This window comes from Plectropomus leopardus, chromosome 16 (assembly GCF_026936395.1).
Source record: "Plectropomus leopardus strain MGB_pleo_1.0 chromosome 16, ASM2693639v1, whole genome shotgun sequence".
In the NCBI taxonomy this organism is placed as follows: domain Eukaryota; kingdom Metazoa; phylum Chordata; class Actinopteri; order Perciformes; family Serranidae; genus Plectropomus; species Plectropomus leopardus.
Genome location: NC_142191.1, coordinates 19,718,881 through 19,745,614, shown reverse-complemented (window position 1 = coordinate 19,745,614; position 26,734 = coordinate 19,718,881). Strand labels below are relative to the sequence as shown.

The window sequence follows — 26,734 nt, the reverse complement described above, 5'->3', positions numbered from 1 at the left end:
CATCACCTGTTGGTTTGTGGACTTCTGTTTTAAAGCCTAATGTGTGACATTTTGGTCGTCGTCCCTTGTTTTGTTTTTTTTAAACCCTAAGTAACTGTATTTGGATGAGAGGGTGGAGCTGTGCAGGACACACATCGTAAATTCTTATAATTTAACCACAAAGCATAACCTGCTTTATCGTCTATTTTACACTAAATGGAACCATAACATACACAGTAAAAATCATGCTGTATTAAAGACGACTTGAAACTAGCAATTGAGACCATGAAGTGATTAGCGAAATATTTTCTGAGACAGTGGAGTGAAAAGTAGGGTCACTTTCTAAAAGACATTAAAGTTGGAGTTGATCTGTGATGCTCATCAGAAAAATGCAAGTTTAAGGCACTCCTGCACTGGCATCACTTTTCAGTGCAAAAGCAATGAGGTGCAAATATCTATGAGAATGGACTACCACCTAAAAAACGGAAGAAGCTTATTCTGTCGGGTACAAATATCTATCAGAACAAACTACTACAAGTATAAATATGGTTGAATGCGGAGTAGGTCAATCTGTCAGGTAAAAATATGTATATATATGCACTACTCCCTGAATAATTCTAGTCAAATGTGAAGGAGTCACTTTGTCAGGAACAAATATCTATCAGAGTGGACTACTACCTGACCTGTACACATGTGGAGCAGGTTATTGTGTCAGGAATAAATATTCATCAGAATTAATGAATTAATGACTACCTGTATAAAAGTGGAGTATTTAATTCTGCCAACAACAAATATTTATCAAAAGACATAAGTAGCTGCATAAATGTAGTTAAATGTAGAGAAGGTCATTCTATCACATACAAATATCTATCAGAATGGACTACCATCTGTATAATGTGGAGTAGGTCATTCTGAAGGGTAAAAAAATTCACATCTTCATTAAATCTTGAGAGGGTGATTCTGTAACTTAGACTATTTCCTAAATAAAAGTGCAACAGGTAATTCTGTCAGGTACAAATATCTATCACAATGGAGTACTTTGCAAAAAATGTGGTTAAATGCAGAGTAGGTCTTTCTGTCAGGTACAAATATATATCAAAATGGAATACTTCCTGTATAAATGTGGAGTAAGTCATTTTGTTTGTACAGTTATCTACCAGAAATGAGTACTTCCTATATGATTGTGTAGTATGTCATTCTGTCAAGTACAAATATCCATCAGAAATAACGATTGCCTTTCCACTTTCATGCAGTTCATGATATTACCTTGTTTATCCTTGGTTCCTAAATATTCAATACCCTTGGTGAAAGAAACAAGTTCAGTCATTGTGCTGTCTCAGTACATAGATTGAAAATAGAGGAAAGATGTGAAAAAAATGGGAATTTTAGAGTCCCCAATTCCAAACATAAAAATGCCATGCTGCACAAAAAATAAGTGCGCATTATTCGTCAGATTGGAACAGAGTTTAGGCTTATTTCAGTCAGAGGTGGTGAAATGACCCAGCACCTTGTGTTATCCTGGACCAACCTGAAATAAACTTTTCAAGATAGCTACAACTTTGGGACAAACAGGGAGAAAACTTTAACTTCTATAAAGACAGTCCGAGCTGTCTGAGGATACCTGTATGGAAACGAAGTCAGCATGGTTGATTCTTGCCATGTACAGAACAAGACCTGACTCCTCCTTCGTCCTCAGCTCAAACTCCAATATCAGCCTGTGAAACATATCCATACAAAAATGTTAAGACAGCAAATATATACATACATAAAAAACATTCACCAAAGGCACAGTTAACCAGTTCTAACACAGGTACGTCGGTGTGATGCCTTGCATTTGTATCAGACTTTTGGAGAAGAAAAATAAGGGATTCCCACAGCATTTCAACATAAACACATTTCCTGCAAAGGTAATAATGTAGTAAACAACTTTGTAATGGACTTATTATAGACGAAGCATTTCTCAATCAAATGTAGAATATACAAACCAAACTGTTTGTCTGCAGTACAACATAGTAAGGAATATTGCAGTAAACAGCATGGAAGATAAATTGCAGTTTTAAGTGAGTCAGACAGCTATCTGGACATTTCATCATGTGTTCCATAAATGACATTTTGATTTAGACCACAAGCTAACCCACAGCTTAGAGAAAATATCCACCCAACGAATGTATCAGTAAAATCAATGAGCTTGTTGTGGACTACCAGAAGAACATAACAGAACACAAAGTTGCAGCCTTGACAGTCGACAGTGCTTTCAATATGAATATTGCTGCAAAGAAACTCCATATACACATACACAGTTTCAAGGTGGACACTTGAGATTGTTGTCACCAATTCAGTATCTGACCAAATGTCTCCTGCTTCTGTACATTAGATAGGACGTTTAGTTAGGTCCACCAAAGTGCTTTTTCCCTGCTGAAAATGGTCAGTGACCTAAAAAAATCACATTTTTGGCAATCAGTCAAAAATTCACACCTTAATTATTAAAAAAAATGTCACTCGCATTTCTAAGAGGGTACAATAATGAAGTGGGTAAAATAATGAAGTGATGACATTTTGTTTTCAAAGGTCAAAGGTCAAATTCACTCTGACATCATATTGTTCTGTGAAAACACTTTTATGGGATTTTTTCGGTCACAGTGACCTTGTCCTGTTTTCAGATATCTTGCTCAAAAGAATGCTTTGGGTGGAGTGATGGACAACCTGAAAATATAATTTCTCCAGCCACTGCTGTCACTGGCACCGAGGCATAAAAACCACTGCCGTTGTCTAAAAACTAGATGGGTGTATATCTGTACAGAAATGATTTTTCCATGTTACATCATCAATATCTTTCTATCAGTACAACTATTTCCATAGAAATAATAATGCATAAATTCTTTACATGATAGTATAAAATATAGTGGCCATTTTTCAGAATTATGAGTACCTTTACACTTACTACTTTTAATATTCTGCCAGTACGTCCATACTTAAACTACATTTTCAAACTTCTATTTGAAATTAATTATGCCTTATTTTCACAATGCAGTATTGCAACTTCTACTCAAAGTAAAATATTTGAAAACTTACTCCACCAGTGTGTAATTGTGATTACAGGGATGACTCTTTTGGTAATATTTACATTTTTGGAAACTTTGTATTGATTTAGATAAACACTGCCTCCGCTACTCTGGTGTCAGTGTTTCTCAAAAGGTCAGTCTGTTACCTGTGGCAGATGCCACTCAACTTGCAAAAGAAAACAACAAAATGATTATTTATTCTGAGTACATACTTCTCTCTGACTTTGGTGTCATCAAAAGTGAAGCTCATGTGGCTGTTCCTGGTCAGTCCAAATTGATAGGCCTTCTCAAGCGCTGTCGGGGCCACAGCTGATGCACATGAATCCTGGAGATTGGACATAGCATGTCAGTTACACTGACAGGGTTTCACAGCACTGTTCCTTTTGCCTCTTGTCAACAGGAAACTTAACACCTGAGCAGAACACATGTCAGTCACAGTAATAGGGTTTCTGCCTCTGATCTGCAGGAGCCTAAAGGGATGTGTCCATCAAACTGGGTCAACAAACAGCTCTTCATATAAAGCAGGTAAACAAAAAGTTCACAAAAGATTAAAGCCAGATGTAGATTTATAAGTGAGGTCTTCAATGTGCAATGACAAAATACTTTACATTTTTATGGTGCAAACAACAATACTGATTATTTCACATGGTCCCAGCTAGTTGCAGAATATAGCCTATTAAAATGTGTTTAATTGCAGTCATCTTTCATCACCGTTTCTTTTCCTCTTTATAAGTTACTGCCAAGGTGGATTTGGCTGACACTGTTTTCAAATCAATGGACCCTCCCACAGTTTGATCACCCTAAATACTGCTCATATTTTCTCTTCATTAGAACTAGACATAACACACTACAGTTTGATTTCCGTTTGATTTGTGCTTCACTTTGGCAGCAGGATAAACAAAGTATTTCATGGGCATTATTATGCCCTTTGTCATGTTAAGGCTGCAGTTCAGCTGCTGACCAGAAGGTGTCAGTGTTGTAATACAAGTATGAGCACCTATTATGAGACTATTTTCTTTTTAACTCCCTTTCTACTGCAGTTTTCTTTCATCTCTCTTCCACTTGCCTCTTCTTCATTCCTCCCTTCCCTCTTATACAATTTTCTCCTTGTTAAAGTCTTTCTCTTGTCTCATTCCTGTCCTCCCAACTGCTACTATCTTTTCCTTAACTCCTTTATCCCCCTTTTTTCTGACTTTCTCACATATTCTCTCCTGTCCTGCTCACTTTGACTCTCATTATTTGCTTCTCTTGCTACTCTTCTTGTTCAGTTTCCCAACAAGTCCTCTTCCTTTATCTTCTCCATCCTTTTATATCTTCCTCTTCTTCTTCAATCAGCTCAACTTCCCCTTGCTCTTTACTGAAAAATGTCTCCTTTCTACTATTTCCTCTACCTCACCTGCTACTCTTCTATCCCCTTATACTTTTTTATTACTACTCTGAAGACTTGTCTCCACAGGTTTTTATTTCTCCATCTATCCGCTTTTATCTCGTCTTCAGCTCTCCTGTATAGTTTTCCTTCCACTTCCCATCCTCTACAGTGCTTTTATTTCTCCTGCTGTATCTTCTCAACTCCTCTTTTACATCTCCTGCACTTGTAGACTCCTCTAAGATTGTCTTATTGTCTTCTCTACTCCCATTTGTCACATTTTCTCCACAAACTTTGGTCAAATCCCCTCCACTTTTCTTGAGCTTCTGACCTTTTCAACCTCGCCATGTCCAGTGTTGTAGTATTTGAGTCAGTCTTGGTTCAAGACTACCTTTCGAAGATCTCAGTTTGGATCACATTTTTACTCCAGATTTGTTTTTGTTTTTTTCCAGACCGGCCAAGGCTTTGCCTGTGCAAAATAGGAGTGTTGGATAAAGATGGTTAAGTTCATGTCAGCTCCTCAGTGTTTGTTTTTGTTTGTTTGCTCATAGAGGACAAAGGAAAAATGCCTTTTGATGGCAGACATTTCCCATGGTAGACTAAGGCCATGTTCACACTGGACGCAGAAGTGCCCCAATAAGTCACTTGGTGCGAAGCCACCTGTCAGATGTCACTTGGCCCTTCACACCAGAAGTGCATTACTTCATGCTGGTCAGCAAGCAATCCGGCTCCTCCGCTCTTTTCTAACCACAGTGCTCTGTTTCTGTCTGCTTGTGTGTGGCTGCACATCAATCCCTCTCTGTCTAGACACAACTGACAAATATGTGGAAGAACAGGAAGCATATTTGATCATTTATCATAAGAAGATATATCTTATCTAATGTATTCTTTATTTGTTCATTATTGATTTTCAGGCTGTTAGACCGGAAACGCGGAAACTATCGCTGCAGGTTGCGAGCTTGTTGTGTAGCTCAGAGTATCAGACTCATGTTCTGTGTGAACAGCCCAACTGGTTAACATGAGCAATGAAAACAAGGGGATAGTGTTTCATGGAAATCTGTGTGCTTTGCGGCACTTCCACGTCCAGTGTGAACCTGGCGTTTTACATAGACATACATTAACCAGCTACAACATTAAAACCGCTGGTGAAGTGAAAAACATTAATCATCTTGTTACAATGCAATGTTCTGCTAGAAAACTTTTGGTCCTAAAATTCAAGTGGATGCCACACAAACACTGTTGCACACCAAGTACACCCCCTAAGGGGAACGGCACTCCCCAGTAGCCGTTACCCCAAGCAGGACCACTCACTATGCCATGTAACAAAAACTGCTCAGAAATGTCCCGAGGAACATGACAAACAGCTCAAGGTGTCAACCTGGCCAATGGAGCATCTGTACGATGTGCTGGTACTCAATCTCACAATCCACAGGACTCAAATGATGCCCAAATCCACCAGGGTGGGATACGTGGTTTACAACAGTATTTGGGTGGGTGGAGCGCATCAAATGGCATCAACATGAATGCCATGACCCAAGATTTCCCAGTAGAACATTGCATTGTAACAAAACAATCAGTAACATTCACTTCATCCACCAGTGGTTTTAATGTTTTGACTGACTGGTATATGTGCAGTTTGGCAATAACAGATACGAATAAAGAGTAATGCTCAGTTGATTTCAGTGGGTGTTTTTGTTTTTGGGTGTTTTTGTGGAATCTTTCGGATCATTTGAGGAGTGCCTACAGTTTGTAAGTTCCAAATTTTATGGTAAGTGTTTCATGCAGCGTGGGACTTGCACTGGTCCGGTCTTTAATTAGTCTCAACCCTTCAAAGTCTTGGTCTTGTCTCGGTCTCGATTCACTCTGATTCTCGTCATGACTTGCTCCCAGTTTAGGTGGTCGTGACTACAACATTGGCCAAATCACCTCTCCTCCCATTTCATCATCTCCTTCATCCCTTTCCTTTCTTCTCATCACCTTTTCTCTTCTCTTTATCATACCCTGCCCTACCACCTCCTCTCATCTCGTTTCTTTCATATCTCACTGTCTATAATCTCCTTTACCTTAGCCTCATTCTTCACCTGTCTATTTCTTCTTTATCACCCACCCCTGCCTCCAAGGGAAGACATCCCCAGACCTTCACCTCATCTCCTCCATCTTTTTAGCTTCACTCACCTCTTACTTCACTGTTTCTTCCCACCTGTCCTCACCTGATTCTCTTAGTTCCCCTCTCCTTTCCTCCAATCTCCTTTTCCTTTCCCCTCTCCTCTCCTGAATATATCTCAGATTAAGTAACAAATCTGCTTTGCCATACCTACAGTGTCAGTGTGAGACAAAGTTAGAGAGAGGAAGAGCATCTGAGACACTGTGTGTGTATGTGTGTCTTAATCTCTTCTCCTCTTGTTCTCTTTCAAGTGAAGACATTCCCCACACCGTGACCTTGCTTTGTTACAGCTGACACTCACCTCTTATCGTGCTCTGTCCTCATATCCTCTCCTCCTCCTCAACCTCCCTCTTTTTTTCCCCCTCTTTCTCATTCTCTCCCTATCTAACAAAAGGGAGATGTCACTTGCTCAGAAGCTCTTTCCTTCCCTCTCCTTTTCATTCTTCTCTTGCTTCCTCTCCTCCGTCTTTCCATTAAGCCAACAAAAGGCGGGCGCCGCTCTGTTCAGAAAGACTCTCTCTCTCTCTCTCTTTCCTCCTCTTCCTCCATGGCTGCACCTTTTCTCTCCGCTCACATCCCCCTCTCTGTCTTCGGTCCTCTTTCATCCTCCTCTTCTCGTCCCTCCCTTTCTCTCATCCCCTCTGCGTCTTTCCATTAAGCTAACAATGGGGAGACCGTCTTCCATTCAGAGTGGTTGGAGGTCACACCAATAGAATCTGAAGTCATTTAGTTGGGATTTTGTATAAGCGTGTGTGTGTCTGTCTGTACAAGTGAAGACGAGCCTGTGTGTGTGTGATCACTCTTGAGAGATCAGAAGTCCTCTTTCAACTTATTGTAGTTTTTAGAGAAGCTCCTCTTGGCCTTTGGTAGTAATTAGCTTTAGCTACAAGTGTCTTACTGCTCAACTTGTGTAATTTAGAGAGAGTGCAATATTCCTTAAGCATATGTCAATGGTCACTGTATTGCTTTAAGAAGTATTTCACTACTAGAAAGATGACCTTTAAATAAAACTGGGCTTTCTATGCAGCAGAAAGATGCAAATACTTTTGAAATTGATGCCACATGACCAGAGAAAACTAAGGAAAAGCCTCTGGCATTCGCTTTTGCTCAAGTGGTAAAAAGGCTACAATCACCAGAACACTCTGCCGGGCAGCAGCCCAATAAACAATCCTGAGGTGACGTATTGCCAACTTGTCCGTTTGACAAAATGGTGGCCAGCTGTTAACAAACAATCTCTTATCAAAGTAAAAAGTTGAGCTAAAATATGTTTCAGAAAACATTTAATGCGATATTTAGGCAACACAGTACCAAATCTTGCTTCATATTTTATCAGTACTGCTTAGTTTTACTGTTTGATCTCAGTTTTTTTACCCTGTATTTTTACAATGCAGGAAGTAGTTTGGCACCCACTTCCTGTTCACAAACTCTTGCTATTGCAGCTAAAGAGTGCACTAAAATATGTTTCTGAAAACATTTTAGGGGAGTAACAGAATTAAGGCGGTAACAGAACCTTGGTTTATATACGATCAGCACTGCCTAGTTTTACCGGTTGATATGAGTTTGGTCTGAGAATTAGGAGAGAGGGGCGGGTCTGTCTCTTGGTCCATTTATTTTCTTTGTATAAGCATTGGCGGCATGGATGACAGGAAATACGAAAATGCCTGATAGATGTTTATCAGAAAGCTCTGCGCATGTGACTATCATATTTCAAAAGTCTTGACTGGCTGCAGAAAGAAATTAGGCAAAATGAAAGGAGCAAGCTGCAGTGGTTAATTGTTCATGAACACAAACTCAAGTGAGCGTGTTACAAAGGATAAGTCTGGTGATGTTCTATATTTTTCTTATTGTCAAGAAAACCTTTAAAAATACTAAAACCAACAATGTATTGATCTGACAAATATTGTTTATTTAACCTAAGCTTGATAAAGCTATGCTTCTGCACCATAGTGCTTCGTTGTTGATCAAAAACTATGAAAACAATTAGTATGTCTGCCATTGCACTGAGTGACATGTTCCTTCATTACTATGAATGTGGGCATTGGACTTTGTATTATGTGAAACCCACAGACACCTTCCTGATGCCCTATAACACTAGAGCATCAAATCCAGTCCCCTAAAAAGACACTATGTAACTGTGTTGAAGTAAAATTTATCAAAAGTCTACAATATTCAGCTGTTATTATGTAAATTTGTGTTTATTTTGATTTGTGATCAAGTTTTAAATATTCACATCTTCAGACGGAACCAATGGGCTTGTGCCTCCGTGTCAGGGGCATAAATATGGACAGTGCAAGCAGTGTGGTTGCACTGGGGCCAGGAAAGAGAGCAGGCCCTCCAACACTATGCTGGACCAAAAATGGGCTCTTTTGAGTGTTTCAGAAAACACGCCTGTATTCAAAGAACTCACATTAAATCAAAATAGGTACCATTTGCTATACATGTACTCCAAAAGTAACACCCAATTTCACAAGCTTTATCCTTTAAAGATACACTATGCAGGATTTTCCTAAAAACCAAAGTATAGACTCATACCAAAGTAATCCTTCTCAGTCATCACGTAAGACCCACTAAAAGTGTGTGGTGATGTATCTTTCTGCAGAGACTCTGCCCACTGCCTGTATTTTCCTTTTTTCTATGTTAGGGACATCTACAGGCGTGTACTCCCACAGCGCTCAGGTGAGGTCAGGGCTTAAACAGGTGCCAGACTGTATGTGGCAGGCATCCAAGAGTAGTGGCGCCAAAAAATGCAAATATAGCGAGGTGAAGCACTAAAAGAGAGTGAATCAATTTTTATATTCACTTTTGCTGGTGAGTGATTTTATAATCTGTGACAATCCTGCATAGTATACCTTTAAACAGTGTTATTTGTATACAAGTGTGTATGTGTGTGTGTGTGTGTGTGCGTGTGTACCATGTCAGCGCCGGGCTCCTGTTTATCAGTTGGCGAGGCTGCAGCAGCTGTAGGTGCGGCAGCAGTTGCAGCAGGGGGCTTGGCCTCCTGCAGGTCAGCAGTCAGGAAGCAAGAAGGAAGGAGATTAGTGGCAGCCACAGAGCCAGAATGGTGGCAGTGTGTATGACGAGCACACAGCTCTGCAATCAGCTACAGGCAGGCACTGATGTCATAAACACGTAAGGTTAAAAAGGTTAATGAAATTATAGAGAAACTTTTAAACTCCAGCTTACTTTTTCCCCCTGAATTGAAGCATAATTACTACAACATTGACCAATATTTAATTTTTTTTTCCTAATGGTTCTTCTACCTCGTTTGACTCTGACCAAGGCAGACTTTGTTAGCTCTAGAGAAGAATAGTAAAGGCCGGCTTTCAGTTTTTTAAATCAAAAAGGCCTGATTTTGTACTGAGAATTTACCCTTTCTGATACTGTGTTAATGTTATATTTCAGTGTTAATGAGAAAGATTTAAAAGCTGCAATTTAATAAGGCTAATTAAAGGCAAAAAAATATTCAGATGTCAATTCCGAAAAGGTTCACTCCAAGGTGCTCCTTTAGCCTCCAAATTGGTGCTCACAAATAGTTGTGACAGAAAAGTGGGAGATAAAGAAGTTTCTTTATTCAAGCACATGCTGAGACTGTTGTTTACTGTCAGCTGTGATTACTTCTTTACTCAACAAAATCCTCTGGCTGCTGATGAAAAATGAATGTTGCGACCCCTGTGCAGAGCTCTGTCTCATGGCACAGGAGCGCAAACTAAAAAAGTAGCAATGGTGTTTAAATTTGAGCTCTACTGTTACATAAAAAAAATCTAGCATTATGAAAAGCTAATGTGTCCAACTGCATGACATGAGCCATTTAAACACAAACATGGTGACTACTCTGTGCTGAATGTGGACAAATGGTTTATTTATGCTCACTGTCTAATTAGTGTATCTGTATCTGAATGATGATAATGACTTACTTTCAGCCTTAAGTGTAGAAATAAAGCTCCTTGCAGCCTGTGGTATACTCCATATCATAAAACAGATGAATTTACAGCCCATAAAGTAACAAACCAGACTTACAGTGAAGCTGCCACAGCTCGTTGGCTCTGTGCTTCATGATCAATGTCCTTTTAGAGGTGTAGTTTAGCAGGTAACTGGGTAACTGATAAACTATGACTGCTGTAAGGCTTATAATATATTAAATGAATGAGATATATACTGCTTGCCCCAGTGTTAAGGGTATGATGTGAATGACTCACTGCCTACCAGCCTCTTAGCGTAGCAGCTACGTGTTAGCTGAGAGTGCTTTGGCTCCTCTGGGCTCATAAAGCATAAATGGCATGCACAGTTAGCGTAGCGTAGCGCCGTGACTCCACACCATATGACAGGCTGCCAGAGGTGGAGTTTAGTGGCTCAAGGCTAAAGGGACTATAAAGAAGAGTTAATGGGCTGTACAACTGCTATGTGATGAAGCGCTAAGCTAACAGGGCGAGGCCATGGCTGCATTTCATCAGAGAGAAAGAGGTGTGTGTTTGTGTGAGTAGTGGTCAGAAAAAAAAAAATAATAATATGGCGGAGTAGGACATGTGTGCACTTCTGAACATGTGTGTGCATATTGGCGTATGAGCTTCTACTGTATCGTCATATCTGCATCTAAACATGTGTGCTTTCTCTGTGTATGTAGATTTCTCAACAATATAAAGCTGGCCTACTGAACAAAAGCATTGGTCATCATATTACTGTTAGCAAGAACCTCTAATTTAACATGAATATCAGTTATTTAATTACCTATTTCATTTACTTTTAATACCTCAACACCTTCTGTGTAAAAATATCAATGATGTTTAATAGTCCGAGTGTGTGTTTGTTTCCACGTTAATTTGAGCCACTTACAGCAGGAAGACCTGAAGGCGGTGTAACTGTGGCTGGGGTCAGTGGAGGACTGAGTGGCTTCGACTCCTCCTTTTCCTTCTCGGGCTCCTCTTCTTCTGGCAGAGGAAGTAGAGGCGGCTCTGGGGCGAGGTTGGGGCACTGGCCGATTTCGGCGTTCTCAAAGGACACAGGCAGGGAGAAATCTGAGAGACTGAGAGATGAACGGGTGATTCGTATTAAATTCTTGAATGTTTAGTTGACACAGATAGAAACAGAAGAGTCAAAGTGAGCAGAAATTACAGGGAGTTGTTACTGTGTACAAATGAAATGCTACAGTAGATAGATTTGTGCTTGCGTTATGACAATGATTTTGACAGATGGGCTGTGCTTTTGTGTATTTACATTTTAATGTTCAGCACATGTTCAGACAAATTTGTAAAAGGCCCAGACACACCAAATTGCTATCAAAGAACTACTGGGGATGAAAGCCGACTTTTGCCAGGCTTCTTTTCATATGTCTTTTGGCCAAAAAGTTGCACTTAAACACAACACAAAGACTACAGTCAACGCTCAACTGCCACATACGTTCTGCACCTGCATGAAAGGAAACTCACCATAGCAGTAGGTCAGGCATGTCAAACTGGTCCACAGGGGGGGCCGGTGTGGCTGCAGGTTTTGTTTCCAACCAAGTAGCAGCACACCAGACTTGACTCATTTAATCAACTGATCTCCGTCTTCAGACAGTTGATTGGTCAAACTGTGTGCTCTTGGTTGGTTGGCACAAAAACCTGCAGCCACACCGGCCCCCCTGTGGACCAGTTTGACATGCCTGCAGTAGGTACTGGAAGTCTATTTGTCATTCAAAAAGAGAAACTAGAAGACAACAGGATGGATTCAAGACACTAGTTAGCCAGTTAGTACTTCAACAACACAACCCAATGTTGAAAGAACAAATTACATTTACTGTGCACAAGCTAACAATAAGGCAACATTTACAAACTATTCCTGCTAAAGAACTCAATAACTAAAAAATCTTACCTAATATATAATGTATGTTTTCCATCTCATAATCTCTTGACTTTTGTAGTTTGTTTGCTTTCCTCACTTTTGTTTCTCTTCTCGTGCGCTTAGCTGAACTGCCAATCCTAGTGACTTCACTCACTAAACTGTCCGAAAAACAGCCAACACGTGCATACTACTGCCAACAGTGCTAGAAAACTAGAAAACTAGGGCTATTGATGCTCAACGGCAGCATGACATTGACAAACAGCCCACCATGGGCCTGGTGTGTCAAGGCCCTGACACTGAATCTTCCAATTAGATTAGGAAGTCCTTATTGTCCATGAGGAGGAACTTTGGTCAACACAACCAAAATCATACACAACCAACATCATAAAATAAAACAATAACTTGACATAATAACATATAACATACAACAGATGTCATCATGATATGAACTGCAGTGAACACAGCGTGAACTATCATCATTCTCATGGACAGAAATAGTTGCTTTTAGCAGTGGAAATGTATGCAATCTGAAGCAAATTTGCATATGTTCTTGTTTTGCTACACTTTGTATTTAATCACGGGGCCTCTACAATTTTTCATTTTTTTTGTAGCCTGAATGCATCTTAATAACATCAAGGGTCGGGGCCACGATACACTTACTGAAAAGGTCCCGTTGTGTTTAAGTGTTAGAAGAAAGGAATTAAAGTGGTTATTATATATATTTAATGAAAACTGACACCACAGAAAAGACACACAAAGAATGATGAAGTCTCACTGACAGATGTATATGAGACAGAAGGTACAGCGTTGGGGTGATAGGGGTGAAATGAGGTGAGCGATACACAAATGGACACAAACATAAACACACAAAGATGAGAGAGGAGTGTAATTTGAGTTATGAGTATGTTTATGATATTGGACAGTTCCATTACTGCTGTTCAGGCAGAAAGAGACGCTGGCTTTATCATCATCATCGTCACTGTGATCTTTTGCAATCATATTAATGACAGTTTAACCCAACAGTGTATGAGGTCAAAATTAGGCCGGTCATCTTGAGCCAGAAAACATTATTGGATAAACCCTAGGACAATGAGGGGAAGCTACACGGTTTGATGAATGGGCATTAGTACGGTGCATTTAAGGTGAACAGTTCAAGTTTGCTGAAGTAAAAGAAGCTGGTCAGTTTTGCCGGTGTCAGTGTTTATAACATGGTGGAAAGCAGGAGGAGAGAAAAATCCCAAATCAAAAGCTGACTCTGTTCTTTTGCTCTGAATTTATCTTGTGATGTCAGAACCATATTACTCTGTGGATGTATCAAAATCAATCAAATAGTTTCAGTTATTGCTAAGACATTTTCATCTGACCAGATCATAATACAGAATGTGATTGGCTCTGATGGAAAAACAAACTGGTGGGAAAAAAAGGTCAGTCACCATAGTTTAGGTTAAGGTTTGATTCAGCTACAAAAAGTGTCAAGACATGGAGGAAAGATATGAGTATTAATGCCTGACTGAACAATAAAACTGACTTTGAAATGTCGACTGCAACAATGCAACTGATCGAAAAGTCTTGAATGTGATCCTCAACAGATAATTATGTTTGGTCCTCAATTATTAACCCTGAAACTATTGCTGAGGAAAAAAAAAATCATGGTAAGTTCGCTTGTAATCTATTCAAGAAGAAACTGAAAATTTGCTGACCTTTGCCCCTCAAAAAAGATCATACTTTATGATTTTAGTTTTAATAAATGACTATTATTAAAATAACAATAAATAAAAAAATATTAAACATAGAAATCAATTTCTCATAACACTCAGTTTGAAGTGTAAGCCCTTCTCTACCCCAGCCAGAATATGCCCCCTATTTCTAGATGTCAACATGCAAAATAGGGGTGTAAGGGCAAAGAGATAGAGGCAAGGGGTGTAATGAGATTGAGCTGTAGACTAGATTTTACGTACACAGCGTTAACCATGAGGTTCCATATACATCCCTGGAATGGGATGTTGGCTCTGTTGGACGTCTGCTCTACTTCTGCAGGAATACCACCAAGGAAGATACGCTGCAGGCTCACTGGCTGGTCATTGGGAAGCGCTGCCTCCCTCTTGGCCTCCTCATCCACCTGAACTGCAAAAGATCTGAAGAAAAGCCCCCACGGAGACGAGCGCACAGAAAGTATTACATTGATTATGCAGCATGAAAGTCTTAGAGAGAAAACAAATTCTGTTGCACAGGTAGGAACATGAACTGAAGAGACACACAAACACCAACCTGCCAGGTTGCCTCTCTATGCGCAGAGAGTGCTCCCTTCCGTCATTCAGTATGCCTTGCTCAGGTCGTCTGATGACACGACGCGGACTGTGGCTGCCGGTAAACACCAAGACCTCCAGAGAGCCTTTGTTCAGCATGACTGAGAGGTAGGGCTGCAGGAGTTGGAGATAAACGTTATTAGTTGTGGAAATCTGTACATCCATATTATTCTCAAGGCACCAAGCTGGGGAGAGGACATGAAATGGAGAAGTTCAGGCTGCTATACGGGAAAGGGGCTCAGAATTTCACTACTATATAGTATATACCACCTCAAAAGCCAATTCATCTAACATTACTCACTGAGAAGGTTAGTGTAGAGGAGGTTTTAGACTATCTACAGAGTATTGTATACTGAGTGAACATTTTGATGTTGAGGAGAAGTTGATATAACCATCTGCACCAATGTTATTAAAGACCGTGTAGGTGCGGGCGTATTTTTTCTAATATAACCTTTATTTAATGAAGAAAACCTTGTTGAGATAAAGGAGCTCTTTTCAGAGCCTCCTGGCCAAGGTAGACAATAATAACAGTGTTACTCACAACAAACATAAAGCTGATAACATAAAATGTCTCAAAAGGTCAGAAGTAAACAGAAACTCAATTATAAAATCATGAATAAAACTGACAAGAAGCAAAAAGATAAAAGATAGTTTCCTAGAAATAAGCTCAAAACCAACCTATGAGCTGAGTGTGAATTTCCATTCTTAGCTGTAATAGTTTGACCAAAAACATAAAAAAAATACTACTACCAATACTACTACTGCTGCTGCTAATTATAACAATATTAATAACTTTCAAGAGATTTCAGCTGTCTTACTGATTGTGGACTAAATGGAAAAAAAACTAGTAGGTGGACCCTGTCAATATTTGTTTGTCAAACCAAGACAAAGAGTGAAAGTAAAAGGACTCAATCGCTCAATCATAATAGACCCATATGACTACAACGCATTCAGATTTAAGGAATCAGCAGTCGGAGCCATATTCACAAATATTCTGAGGATAGCCTATGAGAGCTCATTATTTAGCATAAAAAATCTGCAAAAATCACTATTGAGACTTAATCAATTTGGTCCGATAACATTTAGAAAGTGCCCCACCATTTCATTATTTCATTCCCCTTTCAAGTCAGCGGAGCACCAAACCAGAAGTAGCTGGCTAAGTTGTGAATCTGGGTAGGTTTCAATTGCAATTGAACCATTTTGGCTTCATGTGACACTGAGTAACTTTCAGTGGAATAAATGATGCCCCAAAACCAATGCTGTATCCAGTTCAATTTAATCGTCCATGCTCTGAACACGGAAGGGGAAGGAACTTTTATCTTAGTGAGGAGATGTGGCTGACCCCCCCATGCTAGGTAAGATACAGTCTTTTAAAAGATGTGACTGGCTGTCATGTAGACATGTCTGCAAGGTGTGGGTGCTCAGCGGAAAGTCATCAAACGTGCACTGGTTTAATTTTCCAGTTCCTAAATATCTTACTGTTGTCATCATTTTAGTTCAGGGATTATAACATTAGGAGATGTGAGTGCATCTCTAATAAAACTGGCCACAAACACAGTCCCTGCAAAACGTTATCATTAAGTCACAGTGATTGAGTGTTTGAAGAATATTTCTCCAACCTGTCTTTCTGCCATTCATTCTCTCCTCTGCTTAAGAAACCCTTAAACCTCTTTTAAGTCCTCCTCACTACTACTTGTAAAAAATATATATATATATATATATATTTTTTTTTACAATAGGCGCTCTCTTAAGGGCTAAGATGCTTTGTGAATAACCTTTATCATTACCAGCATCTAGTCTTGACTGTAAGGGGAAATTCTTCGAAAACGTCATAACTAAGATTTTTCATAGAATTTCGTCACCAGGAGCAACTCTTTGTAGTAGGGAGCTTTGTGAATACAGCCCCAGGTGTTTTTGGAAAGAAGGTTGTCAGGGGTAATAGGTACATGCATCAATTTCTGAATTAAGGATACATTTTTTAAAAAAAAAAAAATCAAAGTTCATCTGTTCAAATAATTTTTTCCAGTGTTAGTCATCACAATATAAATATTATGTGTAATTCTTTAGATGTTCACTGGGAAGAACAGAGGAGGAGAAAGAAAGGACAAAGGGGAAAAACAGACAGATAAAAATTGAAGGGATGAGTAAAGACAAACAGAGGGGAGGAGAAACTGGGGATTAAATAGCAGAGAAAAGTCAAAGGCGAAAGGGGAGATGAGTATGAAGAGGTGCAGGGCTATATAGAGAGAAATTGGGGGGAAATAAGAGAGGTAGGAGAGGAGTGGAGAGGAGAGCGGGGAGGAAAGGATAACAAGAGATGAGAGGAACAGAGAGGAGAGGATAATAGGGGAAGAGATGAGAGGGCAGAGAGCAAAACAGCGAGCGAGATAGAGACGGGGAGAGAGAGAAAGAGAGAGACAGACAGAGAGGTGCTGGAGAGCATTGGTGCAGGGTCAGGCTAATTTGAATTTTAATTCACTGTGTGCCAGAGGGCGAAGTGGGAGACAATTTACCACCTGAAAATGGAATTTCAATTTGAGGTCGGGGACAAATTGAACTGAGATGTAGCTACAACATGCCTCTCGCTTCGCCGCTGCACACACACACACACACACACACACACACACACACACACACACACACACACACACACTCACGCAGATACAAAGGCATGCACACACACACACACACACACAGGTGTACACTGGCAGACACATGTCACACATACAGACCGACTATCACAGATGAACTCACACATGAATTTATACACTGCAGGAAACATACACACTACAGACATAAAATCAGAAAACCAAATATGCAAAGTGTGCAGCGAACATGCATGAAAATCATTTTAAAACATGCACACACACTAAAAGAAAAAACATCACACACAAAACTAACTTCAATATTTTAAATGTTTCAGCTTTTGAAGTTTATACATGTATAATTATCTTTCGGCTTTGGGTTTCGTGTGTGCCAGTGTTGGTGTGAGATTGCAGAACTAAAATCTGTACAAAATACAGACAGAATGATGTTTTTTTCCCCTTCTTTGTTTAATATTAATGAATTAATCCAATTTTTTTTTTTTTCATTTTAAAACTGTTTTGTAACTACACACATTTTTTAATTTGGCACAGCAGACAGAGCCAGAGGATTTGTTACGAGTTAGCCGCCGTGTGTAACACCATTCATAATCTCCAAAGAGCTAGTGCTTTAAATGTCTTATTTTTCTTATATTTAAAGGAACACTTCACCCTCAAAATGATCATTTATGGATCAATTACTCACTCCATGTTGAATTAGAATCCAAAAGCTGAGGAAAGTCTTGATCAGTTGAACTTATAGTGATCTATGTTTAACAAAAGCAAACCTTTATCAAAACATCTGTTTACAAACTCTCCCACAACTCATGCAGCGTAATCCAAATCTCCTTCATCCAGTCATATTCTCAGTACTTGGCAAGCAGACAACCCTTTCTGACAACGAACTGAACACAACCTGAAACTTAATCTCTACCCTCTTCAAAGTCATTTAAGCTAGTTTGTGCTACTGTGTGACTTGTGGTGAATCCAAACTAAATTTTTAAAACACCAGTTTGTAAACAAAAGTTTTGATATAGTTTTGTAGCTGTTGTTAAATGCGGTCACCTATGTCCTTTTTGGATTCTTTGTTTTCCATGAAGGCATGGAAAAATCATCCAGATCTGTTGGTTACAGCTTCTCAAACATGAATATTAAATATCTTTGGATTAGGGTCTGTTAGTCTTCTAAAATCTTAATTTTTCACAATTTTCTTACTTTATTTTCTGATTCTATAAATCAAACAATCATTTCATTGAGAATTCAATGGACAGATTAAAAATTATCATTAGTTGCAGCATCAGGTAGCTGACTGCTTGCAATAACGAACACGACAGAAAGATGAACCTTTGTGGGAAGCTGTCGTCTTGCATACTGCAACATTTTGTTCTGCCTTGACTGACTCAAGTGGCCCCAACCTATAGTGAAATAAAATTTAACTTGAGGATGGGGCAGAACTGGTGCTAAAATTAAAATTACTTTGGTGTTTTAAAAAGTTAGTTTGTATTTACAAGGTTACACAATAACAAAGATCCACAGAGGAAGTGATAGACCAGCAACTCCCACATTGAGCTGGGTAAAATTATTCTTTTTTATCTTCCGCTCTTCCTCTCTGTCTTCTTACTACACTCTTTTTCATTTCCTCTTATTCTGCTCCAAGCTTTTTTTCTCCTTTTCATCTCTCTTCTGATACCATTCTTTCTTTCTGCCTACAATCAACTCTCCCCATCTTTTCATTTTTCTCCTCTCCTGTTATCCTCCATCCTCGTATCATTTCTCTTCTTTCTGACTCTGCTCCTTCCCCTCTCTCCTTCCTTTCACCTCTAATTCTCCCTCCTCTATCCCTCCATCCATTGTCTCCTGTCCCCTTCTCTCTCTCTCCCTTGTCTCTCTGTCCCTCTCTAAAACATCCATTAGTCAGGGCCAAGTTGAGTTGATGGTGTTTTTAACCTCGCTTAACCTTTCTACACACACATACGCACACATGCACGAACGCAGGCACACGCTTATACGCACGCACACACACACGCACACACACTGTGTGCCTGCCAGCATAGTTAGTAAAAATAGATTTATGCGCCCAACATCCAGTGATGATGGATAAGCAAGAGGTAACCCTTTGTCCTCTCTCTCTCTCTCTCTCGCTCTCTCTCTCTCACACACATGTACACACTCACATAAACATACATGCACTTTCAATTTTGCATTCATGTGAGCAGCGTCCTCATAATGAGATACACACACCCAGAGACACACATGCACACACACACAGGCAACAGCACATGCATGTGCAAGAACATACATACATAGCCAGTAAACATGAATTCATGTGCAAACACAGTACTGACACATAAAACACAGACTGTTTCCAGCAGTATAAAGGAAAGGATTTGTTTATTTATCAGTGATTAGGATGAAAGAGAGCAGTATCAATACGGACTTCAAGCATCTGTCTGTGTATGTGTGTGTGCGTTGAGTCAGAGTGTTTTTAGCTGTAAGATAATCTAATCAGCATAGCTGCCAACAAATTCAAATCTCATTAATATGCACTTATGGAAACTTCATTCACTTACAGAAAGGGTGCTTGTACGTGTGTGTGCTTGCATGGTCAGCTAAAAGCTAAAATAGCTACTGTATGTGTTTGTCAATGGACATTAGTGTGTGTGTGTGTATGTGTGTTTTGGGTAGAAGACAATCCAATTAGCCCAAATGCCAAAAAAATGCAAATCTTATTAATATATACTTATGAAAATGTCTTTCACTTAGGGACAGGTTCACAGTATTTGGGTGTGTATGAGTGTGTCCATGTGTTGAACTCACCTCTCCAGATTGTCTGCGTCTCCTCTTGGAGCTGACGAGGTTTGGGTTTTGGGCCTGTAGTGGAAATATTTTAGGGAGCATTAGCATTAATAGATTACCGCTTTGTTTTCTAATAACTTCCTAGAAAATGGGTTGATATGTAAGTGTTTTTTCTTGGAAAGTTTTCTAGAAAAGATCCATTAAGGTTTACTGAGTTTGGGTTACTGAGATTTCACAGGAGCCAAACTAATCCAGTCTGCTGCCTCTCTGTGCCAGAGGTCTCCTGTTAACATTACACATTTGTTAGTGCATACAGCCAGTGAAATCATTCTGTAATCAGAAACCATGGATTACCAGAACCATCCGTAATCATTGACAACCATACAAAAACGCACTAAATCACAGAGCACAAAAGCGGATGGGATTCCATTTCACTGGGATTGTGCTAGGTGTTATTTTAACATGTTATCACTTCGAACTCTTCACATGGTGCCGTTCTGTCAGGACCTCCCGTGTCAACCTCTGACATTTTAGGTATCCTTGTCCGTCAGCTGTTTATGCTCTTGGATGCTGATGTCAACAAATGCACGTGGTGGGATGAAGCAGCACGGTGCAAATGTTTCTACACAAGAGCGTGGACTCTCATAATGGTTGAGATTGAGAGTACTCGTGCTCCATATATTACGTGATTACCTGACACTAACCTTCAGCATTTCAGGTGCACACAACTAATTTCATAAGGCCACATTGTCAAAAAACACCTTCCGAGCATGTTGCATGTGGACATGCGCACTACCATCTGGCTCACTGCCAGTGTGTGGTAACAACGCCACCGGTTCTGTCCAATGTTATTATCTGACGAATGCCGGCAGTATGTGACAAGTTCAGAGTGAAAACGGGTTGGTTATTTCCATGTGACAAATAAATGATTGATCAATTGATTGATTTTGTAGTGACTTGTTAACCTGTTTATTATCTAAATAATAAAGCCAAACAGTTTAATTGTTGAATCTGGTTGTTTGGTTTTAAACAGAGCTTCTTTGAAGGAAATTCCTACTTTCCACATAATTAGTATCAAATCTGAAGTTTTTTCCAGGAAACTTCCTTGAAATTATTAGGAAATTACAGGCCCCTGAAATAAAGTGTGAGATAAGAAAGTAAGTCACAGCTTAAATAATCAAAATAGATCAAACTGCACCTGCTGGTTGATTGGTGAAGCTCCACCTACTGCAAGCAATATGGTCCCGGTGTCTGCCAGTGTGCTGAACGACAGGCTGATCTCTGTGCCGACTGCAAGCGACAGGCCACCCAGCTCCATGTATCCTGGCTTAGAGAAACTGACTGTGTATAGATTCTGTAAGACAGAGACAATAACATACATCTAAGTATATATTGGTGACACATATTCATTTAAAAAAACAACCTAGGATAATGGCTAAAAGATATTTAAGTGTGCAACTATACTCTGTAACTTATGTAAACTCTGAAGTGTTCATTGTTTTTATGTTTTATATTTATATTATATATTATATTATATATTATGTTTTTTTTCTGTAGTTGTCATGACACTGGCTCATGACTAGCCTGGCTGCCTTTCCTGGAACAATTACAGAAAAGTCGAATAATGTGCATTGTCCCTGTAATGTTAAATTATATAAATACATTTAAAAAATCAAAGTAAAAGATTAATTGTTTAGTCCTTAATTTTACAGATTACAGTCAGGTTGAAAAGTACAAAAATACAAAAGATAAAAAGCAAAAGCAGTAAAAAAAAATAGTTGAGTTTGGTTGATCAAAATTACGTGACCAGAATGAATCCCCTGAGGTTTAAGTCAAGGTTTTACTCTTACAAGAGACAACTTTTAGACACATGCTGCTTTACAAAAACGATCAAATGTGTCCTCATCCAATTATCATCACTTTGACTACACACTGACATAGAAACTCTCATCCTTGTAGCTTAGCAGAGTGGTTGGTGAGGGAAAAGAAAATACAGATAAGAGGAAAAGACCTTCCCTTTACATACACTCAACCCTGGGCCTTTATAATCCTCCATACAGTCTTTATACACTCTGCGAGCGTGGCTGCACGTTTACGGATGAATGGCATGAGTGTATAGAAATCACGATGAATGCGTTGTATGTATCCAATAAAGATTCAGTGCGTCTGTATGTGCTTGTATAAGTTTAACGTGAATGACGGCAAATAAAGGCGACTCAGGAAGTGTGTGTGGGTGTGTTAGGATTGTATATATCTATTATAAATGCATTCTGTGTACGTAGAAAATGAAAAAGCCATGAGACTGTTTGAGCTGATCATTACATTTCTGACATTCACTTTTTCTCACACCTTCTCTTTCTTTATTTTTTATAATTTACAGAAAGAAACTTTCACTCCCTGAATAAAGTAATTTATAAAAGAGGCAGTGAATCGTGTGAGAGCCAGAGGAAGAGGTCAGTCAGGTTATACATGTCATGACCCAAACTCTTTTATGCTGCACATTAATTTTCCATGTACTTTTTCACTCACCTTCTATTCAGTGACATTCTGACACATTTGAACACACAAATACACATAATAAATCACTTAAATAGCAGTAGGTAACTAAAAAGTAGACAGTCTATTATACCTTAAGGTCTTACTATTTCTGTTATCTGCAAATACTGTACTGCGGATGGTTAATTGTAACATGCAACATGCTCTACTAACTCCATTCAAAAGTATGTCACAGCTGAAAAGATGGTCTTTTTGTAATACTGGGCTGTTTATGCAGCAGAAGGATGCAAATACGTTGTGCTACATGACAACAGAAAAAAGTGAAAAAGGGCTGTGGCATTCGCTTTTGCTCAAGAGGAAAAAACCTACAACCACCAGAATGCACTGCACTGTGACAGACCATAACGCTCCTGCTGGTGGGTGATGCAATACAAGCTTGGCTGTTTATCCACAGGAAACATGTCGGCCGGCTGGTTGCAAATGATCTAATATTACAGTTAAAAGGTGAGCTAACATATGTTTCTGAAAACATCTGAGCGAGAAATAGGCAACACAGTAACAGAATAATAGTTGATATGTTACCTGCGCTGCTTAGTTTTATTGTTTAATCTCATTTGATGCTTTTCAGCCTCGAATTTTACAATATAGGAAAAAGTACTGTACCCACTCCCTGTTCACGAAGTCTCGTATTCCAGCCAAACAGTGCACTGAAATATGTTTCTGAGGAGATTTTAGGTGTGACACAGGCAATACAGAAACAAAATCTTGGTTTATTTTTCATTAACAATGCATACTTTTACCATTAATCTGAGTTTGGTCTCAGTTTTAGAGAGCGAGAGAGAGAGAGAGATGAACCGTCTACCTCTCCATTTACTTCTGTACTCTTTGTGCCTGTGGTGGCAAGCATACAAAGAAGCGGGAAACACAATGTGTCATTCTAGCAACAGACGTGAAGCCAAATAAAAACTGCTGGATGATGCTACTCAGCAGATTTGAGCTGACAGATGAGCAGAGAGATCTGGCTGCTGGTAAGATGGAGGGAAGTTTCACATATTTAATTTACACACATTATCCACATTGTTCTGATACAAAGCTGGTTAAAAACAGACAAAATTTTCCTGTAAGTACAAACTAGTGAAATCATCAAAGAAATGTTGTAGTGTATCTCCAATGAGTATATAAATCAAAGTAGATAGTCATATCTCTGAAATATAATCTGAGTGTTTTAGGAGGTTAAATACACTGTAGAGCTGCAACATGTACAGCTACTATAAGTGGGAACTCTTACCTCCACATTACATCCTTTAGTGACCCCAGTATAATCTGAACTGCTGAGGAGATTATATGGAGTCCTGGAGACCTCAATCTCCCGAAGACAGCCAGCGTACCTCTTCAGAGTGACCTCTGACCTATACAGAAATTATAATAGTTTTAATAAAGAGTATATAAAACTGTAAACATATCAAACTCCACATAATTTCCTGTCTCTCAGCAGTGTTTTACAATTAATTTTTAAAAAAGCTGAATAATTGCAGCAGTGAAGCTATTGAATCATGTATCCAGAAGCAGCGTGACAGTTGTACATCATCAACAAGAATCTGAATATGCCGTTTGTCCATATTGTCCATGTGTTTTGCATAATTTAGTTAGTGAAAAGTCAGGTATTGCTCAAGTTGCAGTATTACTCAAGACAGAAGGAAAAAACAATCATATAACCCTGTGCTGTGATCACACTGATGTTGTTAGCAGTTTAATGCACCTTTGTAACTGTTTTCAGTGATTAAGGGTTTTATTTTTGTAGCTCAGCAAAAACTGTTGCTTGCAGTGCTACAAAAATGGTAGAGACACTTAGATTTGCATGTGAAATACAATTTGAATCTAATTATGGCATTAATGCCTTTGAGGCAGAGTCATAAATGTAAGAAATTTCAACTAAATGTTGCTGAACAGACAAACGCCAGATTCAGATTAATAAAGATAGAGGAAATGATTTCCAGCCACTCGGTGGAGGAGCAGGAGCCCTTGGGGGGATCAGCCAAGATACAAACAAACATACACATTCACTGTAGGCTGTACAGCGTCATCAGCATCACTAGCCTCATGCAGAGGGGGCAATACAAAATAAATATTTACTATATTTCTGATTATGAGATGTATTTATTATTTATTTACCTGGCTGTCATGCTGTTAAGACAAAATGTGATATTAAAGCATTAGCACACTTCACACAACATTGTTTCAACTAATGACTCAAATAAACTGGTCTTGTTTTTCTGGCACATGGTTCAGTAACTTGACCAGTAGGTGAAAATAGTTATAACTGACTGAAAGGAGGCTGATTGTACTTGGTCAAAAATAAATCTGGGAAAAACAGCCTCAGTAGCTTATTGTCAAAGCAATTAAGAGGCTAAAGTCTGTATACTAGGAAAATGTCATTGAATATGAAAACAAAAGACTCATTTTCATCACAATAAAAAAAAAAATCTGCGTTCACTTCAAATGCAAAACAAAGTAACCTATATCAAACATATCTGACATATTATGGCCTTCTTTACAATAAATACATGCACAATTTATGTCTGATTAACTACAACTGTGTGTGTGCACCTGTAGTTTCCAATGGTAGGCAGTCCTCCAAAGTAGATTTTCTGGTTTTCCCTGAGATTCAGACCAGTAGCTGAACCCTGAGATGTGGCCACTATCTTCTCCTCTGAACCGCTGTCGATGTCCACTACAGTCACCGTGGCTTTGTAAACAATTCAAGAGACAAAAATATCAAGCAGAGATAATATACTTTGAAACTGAATACTGTTATTAACATGATACAATGCCACTTGTAACTGTTTTCTTTCATGTGGAACTAATTTCTATTGTGTACATAAATTATGAATTTGTTTACTCATGTGCATCGGTCTTTCTAGAATAAAAGTGATACTCATCTTGATGAGACTACCTGTTTAAGCAAAGACAAATGTGTATATATATATATATATATATATATATATATATGAAGTTGTATGTAATCTAGATTAATATAATAAAATCAAATTAAGATCAAATTTCACTTATACTATTGTTTGGTCGTGTCAGATGTAGTGTGGCCTGTTTCATTGGTTCTGAACCCCCGCTATGGGTTGCCTGAGCTTTACTGAGGGTCGCAAGGCCTTCTTGAATTTAAGGGATGCAAGATTTTGTTTCATTTTTAGATACACAGTAGGTCTATATCTTAGCATTTCATTCAATCCTGTGAGGGAAACTAAATGAGATTGTTATTACTTCGTTCACTATTTAGGTTAATTTTACAGTTTATTAGTTATTCTGCACTATAATTTGTATAAAAATATTATAATGTAAAATATCAAATAAATATGTGATTTAGTCTGAGGTCGTCAGTTTTCTCAATGATAGAAAAGGGGTTCCATGAGGAAAAAGTTTGGGAATCACTGACCTAGTTTAAGCTTGGTTGGCAAACAGGATATCATTTAAGTGGACGGGAGAAGAATCGTAAACTAAGGTTTTTTGATGTCCAACTGCATGTCTCATAGTTCCCTTGAACTTAAAAACATGCGCAATCTGAACGATGTAAATCTGCATTTTTATAGTTATATGCATTACTAGAATAATTAAATAAAATAATAGACACAAAATATTTTTTAAAATACATTTTATTCCCTTCTTTGTAAACCACATCACCACAGCCATGTATGATCATGCATGTTTTGTTTTGTTTATTTATTTTCCGTTGCAGACCAGGAGGTTTTGCTGTCTGCCTGAATCCATATGAATGCAGCATTAATGTGATATTTCCCTAGTGTAGTCTGTTGTTGTTGTGCGTACCTTGTTTCTTGTTCCGTGACATGGTGAGGGATTTCCAACGTCCGTCATTGTGGCGATTAGCTGATATGGCACTGCCAACTCCTGACCCAAGGTCAAAGTTCACCTTTACCTTCCCCTCTGACAGCTCCAGGGACATAAAGTCCTTCTACAGACACAAGCAGGGAGAGAAAATGTGATGAACTGACAGATACAATCCAATAACAGTATTTTGCAGCAACAGGTTTGAAGGCTGATTTACACGTTTATCCCAGGAATTAAAAGGTTTCATTACCCAACAGGCTGAAAAAATATAAATATGGGATTTAAACTGAATTTCATACAACAACAGC

The 26,734-nt window shown here is 38.9% G+C and overlaps 1 protein-coding gene across 2 annotated transcripts in view; it reads right to left on the bottom strand.

Annotated features, from left to right (window-relative positions):
• lama2 (laminin, alpha 2) overlaps positions 1-26,734 on the bottom strand; it is a 246,784-nt gene that overhangs the window by 6,670 nt on the left and 213,380 nt on the right. For both annotated transcript variants that reach the window (XM_088089255.1, XM_088089256.1), the window contains 12 exons: positions 26,406-26,550; positions 25,176-25,314; positions 24,741-24,752; positions 23,857-23,977; positions 21,271-21,426; positions 20,094-20,147; positions 14,657-14,808; positions 14,347-14,523; positions 11,402-11,591; positions 9,483-9,569; positions 3,254-3,366; positions 1,601-1,694 (listed from right to left, as the gene is read on the bottom strand). In XM_088089255.1, the coding sequence (XP_087945381.1) occupies positions 1,601-1,694; positions 3,254-3,366; positions 9,483-9,569; positions 11,402-11,591; positions 14,347-14,523; positions 14,657-14,808; positions 20,094-20,147; positions 21,271-21,426; positions 23,857-23,977; positions 24,741-24,752; positions 25,176-25,314; positions 26,406-26,550 (1,440 nt within the window). The remainder of the gene's footprint in view (positions 1-1,600; positions 1,695-3,253; positions 3,367-9,482; positions 9,570-11,401; positions 11,592-14,346; positions 14,524-14,656; positions 14,809-20,093; positions 20,148-21,270; positions 21,427-23,856; positions 23,978-24,740; positions 24,753-25,175; positions 25,315-26,405; positions 26,551-26,734) is intronic.